The sequence below is a fragment of the Oncorhynchus mykiss genome, chromosome 8 (genome assembly GCF_013265735.2).
Source record: "Oncorhynchus mykiss isolate Arlee chromosome 8, USDA_OmykA_1.1, whole genome shotgun sequence".
NCBI classification, from domain to species: Eukaryota; Metazoa; Chordata; class Actinopteri; order Salmoniformes; family Salmonidae; genus Oncorhynchus; species Oncorhynchus mykiss.
The window spans coordinates 71,079,532-71,085,531 of NC_048572.1; the positions used below are offsets into that span (position 1 = coordinate 71,079,532).

The 6,000-nt window shown below is 39.0% G+C and overlaps 1 protein-coding gene across 3 annotated transcripts in view; it reads right to left on the reverse strand.

Annotated features, from left to right (window-relative positions):
* The window catches only part of LOC110530472 (suppression of tumorigenicity 18 protein), a 62,454-nt gene extending 58,719 nt beyond the window's left edge, over positions 1 to 3,735 (reverse strand). For all 3 annotated transcript variants that reach the window (XM_021613560.2, XM_021613572.2, XM_021613564.2), the window contains exons 1-2: positions 3,638 to 3,735; positions 2,472 to 2,628 (exon numbers count right to left, since the gene is read on the reverse strand). In XM_021613560.2, coding sequence (XP_021469235.2) covers positions 2,472 to 2,628; positions 3,638 to 3,676 — 196 coding nt within the window. In that variant the 5' untranslated portion in view covers positions 3,677 to 3,735. The remainder of the gene's footprint in view (positions 1 to 2,471; positions 2,629 to 3,637) is intronic.
* Between the last annotated feature and the right edge of the window lie 2,265 nt (positions 3,736 to 6,000).

The window sequence follows — 6,000 nt, forward strand, 5'->3', positions numbered from 1 at the left end:
ACTACACCTGTGCATGTGACTAATGCAATTTGATTTGATCTGCCCTTTGCAAATATTTGGTGCCAACAGTGTATGCTGATAAGCCAAATACATGTTACTGTAATTGTGGACAAAATAGAGTTACATCAATTAAGGATGGAAAGTCAGACCCTACAGTACCAATAAAAAGGCCTGTTAATCTTTATGTAACACAGGATTACCATCCTGCACACTAATTCAATTTCAATGCATATCATCAATTATTACATTGAATGTAAACGAGTTATCAAAATGCTTCTGTATGTTTTACGTTTTTCAAGTTTCAAGATGCATTCTTTATTAGTCGTATGTGCAGGATAGACATGGTATACACTACCCAACGAAAAGCTTACTTGCAGTAAGAAATAATAAAAGATCAAAATACGAACATAAAGTAAATGGCTAAGAAGAATAGAATATGCATTTTTGCATAAGTATAATACAGGAAGGCACAATTTATATAAGAAAAAAAAAATAGAAATGCAACATGTAAAGTGTTGGTCTCATGTTTCATGAGCTGAACTAAAAGATCCCAGAAATGTTCCATATGCACAAAAATGTTATTTCTTTCAAATGTTTGTTTACATTCCTGTTAGTGACCATTTCTCCTATGCCAACATAATCCATCCACCTGACAGGTGGAGCATATCAAGAAGCTGATTAAACAGCATGATCATTACACAGGTGCACCTTGTGCTGGTGGCAATAAAGGGCTCCTCTAAAATGTGCAGTTTTGTCACACAACACAATGCCACAGATGTCTCAGGTTTTGAGGGAGCGAGCAATTGGCATGCTGACTGCAGGAATGTCCACCAGAGCTGTTGCCAGAGACTTGAATGTTTATTTCTCTACCATAAGCCGCTTACAACATTGTTTTAGAGAATTTAGCGGTACGTCCAACGGTCCTCGAAACTGCAGAAGCACGCGTAACCACGCCAGCCCAAGACCTCCACATCCGGCTTCTTCACCTGCGGGATGGTCTGAGACTAACCACCCGGACAGCTGATGAAACTGTGGGTTTGAAAAATTTCTGAACAAACTGTCAGAAACTGTCTCAGGGTGCTCGTCGTATTCACCAGGGTACTGACCTGACTGCAGCTCACCGTCTTAACCGACTTCAGTTGGCAAATGCCTACCTTCGATGGCCACTGGCACGCTGGAGAAGTGTGCTCTTCATGGATGAATCCCAGTTTCAACTGTTCCGGGCAAATGGCAGACAGCGTTTGTGGCATTGTGTGGGCAAGCAGTTTGCTGATGTCAATGTTGTGAACAGAGAGACCCATGGTAGGGTTATGGTATGGGCAGGCATAAGCCACAGACAACAAACACAATTGCATTTTATCAATGGTAATTTGAATACACAGAGATACCGTGACGAGATCCAGAGGCCCATTGTCGTGCCATTCATCTGCTGCCATCACCTCATGTTTCAGCATGATAATACACGGCCCCATGTCACAAGGACCTGTACACAATTACTAGAAAATGAAAATGTCCGTTCTTCCATGGCCTGCATATTCACCAGACATGTCACCGATTGAGCATGTTTGGGATGTTCTGGATCGACGTGTATGACAGTGTTCCAGTTCCCGCCAATATCCAGAAACAAAACACAGCCATTGAAGAGGAGTGAGATAACATTCCACAGGCCACAATCAACATCCTGATCAACTCTACGCGAAGGAGATGTGTCGCATGAGGCAAATGGAGGTCACACCGGATACTGACTGGTTTTCTGATCCACAGCGCCACTTCTTTTTAAGGTATCTGTGACCAACAGATACATATCTCTATTTCCAGTCATATGAAATACATACATTAGGGTCTAATGAATACATTTCAATTGACTGATTTCCTTATATGAACTGCAACTCTTTGAAAAATCTTTGAAATCATTGCATGTTGAGTTCATATTTGTAAGTGTAGTACAATATTTAGTAGGGATAAACGTAAACTAAAAGTAAAGTTTTTGCCACATAGACAAGTCAGATTGGAGGTACATTAGCATGTGAAAAGAATAAACAGGAGCATTCACAGTTACCCACTCCACCTGGCCGCTCACCAATGTCCTTGTCAGAAGTCCACCCACTGCACTGGCTTACACTGAAAGACCTCCTGGGGACTGCGGTGACCATTCACTGGGTTCTCTCTCAGTCCCATGCACCTGTGACTGTTTTTGTGTTAGCTATTTTTTGCTTTGTCTTTTTCCTGGCATCGTGGTATCATTGGAGACACACTTTCCCTCAAAAGGAATTCTCCTGCCCAACAATGTGGTTTGTTTGTTTGTTTGTTCACTGGCTGGAAAGAGCAGGCTAGCTGGAGAGTCAAATGAAAAACAATGTTGCTAGTAATAATTAAAATGGCCACAAGAAAAATGAGCCGAGAGACATAGGCCTATGACTATTTGAAATAAGGTAGAGGCACTTTTCCTCCATCGGTTGTTGGTTCCTTACCTTTTCGCAGGGACTCACAGGTGCAGCTGGAAAGGTTCTCCTTGCTCTCCTCGGACGACTCATCCGGCTTCTCCATGGTCCTGGACCTTTGAGAGCTGCTTTTCCATATTCCAAAGGACTTTGCCACAATCGCTTTGTCTGCTCCTTTCATTGTTTCCTGTAAAACACATTTACAGCATGACTTCCCAGGTTTATCCCTCTTGTGAGTTATGTGCCCCCTTTTCTGGCTCTCAATAAACCTGTGCCCGTCTTTCTCCATGCCCAAAGTAAGAGAGAATTAGGGCATTGTGTGCATATGCATTCTCTTAAGCTTTCCAGAAAATGGCCCGATTGCCCTGGCATATTTTTTTTAGAGCACTTGAACATTGTTTCTTTGCTTGACATTTTGCATCTATGTGTGCAGAGCAGAGCATCATTGCCTGAATAAAACTGCTATAAAACAATACTTCAAAAAGTAAACAGTAGATATGCAAAAACTGCACATGATTTCAATTTTAATCCAACTTAAAGGAATTTTTAAAAAGCACATTATGCCCTAATTGAGTGCTGTACAGTCCACAAATACTATTACAAGGCCGATCAGGATTAGCGGTGGAACGTACCTAGTTATCTGTCCCTGGGTGCCAAGACAGCTAGCAGTGGGCAACTCAATTTCAAAAGCTGGCAAATCCAGTTGTCTCTTAAATACAGAAAGTACTTAAATCCAGAGCTAACACAAGAAAAAGACAGATAAAGGGTGCTCTGCATATCACGGCAAAAGCTTGTGCACTTTTCAGAATCACTGGCTAGGTTAAACAAATATGCTAAGTAGAGATCAAACCAATCCTTTGATCTGCAGCCTAGTTTCCAGAGGAATGGTTTGGCTGTTGTTGTAAATAACTTGTAGAAATCTGTACCATTTGCCTTCAGGTAATATCAAAAGTGCCAGGGATTCATAGGCAAATACCTTGTTAGAAAATAGATCAGATAAAAAAAAAGCATAGAAATATTTTAACTACATAGCTTATACTCACTGTACCATCATTTGTATGCATTATATTCTGAGGGTTATATGATGATTGTAGGCTACTGTACACTACTGTAGTAGATATATTTGAGAAGTGGCTAACTACGGAATTAGAATCTAGTTCTATCTAGTATTGGGGAGGTAAACACATCTCTCCTACCTCCAGCATCCCAGTCCAGTCAAACACAGTGTCAAACATTGTTTCCAAACTTGATACAAGAGAGGCTGGAAGAATTAGAATGCAGATAGCTATGCAACTTGCTGACTAACTTTGCCCCCTTTTGATCGAGCACACAAAGAAAAACGCTGTCCATTCAAAGCAGACAGCATAACTATTTTCAGAGATGGGGGACCATGAACAAACAAGGCCATGTCCTGAGCTGTGGCCAGCCATTAGCCACTCTCCCTCCCTTCAGCAGAGCATAGTGAGGGCCACTGGGTCTGGGACCGGCTGACACCACACTCAACAGGCCAACAGTGCAACTTCTGTTGCAAAAAATCTTCCCTCCCTCCCAATTTGAACAGACAGTGAGCTTTTCAGTTTAGCAGCTGGCTATAAACACTTTACCTCTGCTCCTCATTCTTCTTTTTGGGGACACAGCCATGTTTGTCCTGTAGTCTCTCTATGAGTTGTGGTATTCACTTGGAAAATAGCTGTAACAAATAAAGAAACAGGATGGATAAATTGTATCAACAGATTGATTTCAGTAGCTACCTCTGGTGGTGTTCAGAAGTAGTATAGTTAGCTTTGTAAAGTTGTAGCTCATGTCACAAAAAAAACATTGAGGACTACAAATTAACAAGTTATATTTTCACTTCTTATAGTTAAGCGTCACAAATTGTGGACTTCAACCACACACGTTTGTCATTTTTAACGTATTTCCTTAACGTTATATAGATATTAACTCGCTTGCAAACTTTTGTGAAGTGCCCTTTTCATAGCATATTTTTTAAGCTAGCACACCAACCAACATGCTTATTGTAAGTTGTTCATGAAATCTTTAACTTCTGATCAATACATTACCTTTGATGTCACTCCCCTATGTGTTGCAAAGGTATGCTGTGTCAAAGATGGTGGATCTCTAGTTCAGTGGTTACCAACCTGTGGTCCTTGTGGGTACTGCACCAGGTCCGCAAAAAAGTGTTGATAAAACTTAAATTTTATTTTAAATAATGACAGCTGCGACTATTAATCGTAGTATAAGCTATTTTAAAATAGTTTTCACAATGCAAATTGTTTAGAATAATAACAATAATAATAGGTCTTTAATAAGATACGTTCACTGCTAAAATTGACGTCCACGATATTTTATGTAAAAAAATATATATCCAGGACTCCGCAAATAGTGGTTCTTTTGGCGGAGATTTGGTGGTCCCTGGAACGGTTGGGAAAGGTTGTAAACCAGTTAAATTTTGGGACGGCAGGTAGCTTAGTGGTTAGAGCGTTGGGCCAGCAGGTTGCTGGATCGAATCCCAGAGCTGACAAGATAAAAAAATAAAAAACTGTCATTCTGTCCCGGCCCCTGTACAAGGCACGTAACCCACTGTTCCCCGGTAGGACATCATTGTAAATAAGAATTTGTTCTTAACTGACTTGCCTAGTTACATTTTTTCTTTTCAAATGCCTAGTCGATTTCTGATGGTCTCCGCCTACTGTGACTGTTTGGAGGGAACTTCCTCTGACCTGTGCCACCTCCTAAAACACCCCACAATGCTTATAGCTCATACCGTTAAAGTATGAGGTTAAGGAATTTAAGAGGCATAACTGTATGTGGATGTAGAGGTCTTCAGCCACTGGAAAGACACGTGTTACTTGATAGTCAGTGTTAAAACTGAACTAAAAAGCCTAGAACTTCTGTTGACATCATTTTTAGAGTCTACAATACATCTTCTATTGACATCATATTTAGTCTACAATACATATTTTATTGACATATTTAGTCTACAATACATCTTCTATTGACATCATATTTAGTCTACAATACATATTTTATTGACATCATATTTAGTCTACAATACATATTTTATTGACATCATATTTAGTCTACAATACATATTTTATTGACATCATATTTAGTCTACAGTACATCTTCTATTGACATATTTAGTCTACAATACATATTTTATTGACATCATATTTAGTCTACAGTACATCTTCTATTGACATATTTAGTCTACAATACATCTTCTATTGACATCATATTTAGTCTATATTCTATTGACATCATATTTAGTCTACAGTACATATTCTATTGACATCATATTTAGTCTACAATACATCTTCTATTGACATATTTAGTCTACAATACTTCTTCTATTGACATCATATTTAGTCTACAATACATCTTCTATTGACATCATATTTAGTCTACAATACATATTTTATTGACATATTTAGTCTACAATACATCTTCTATTGACATATTTAGTCTACAATACTTCTTCTATTGACATCATATTTAGTCTACAGTACATATTCTATTGACATATTTAGAGTCTACAATACATCTTCTGTGGACATAT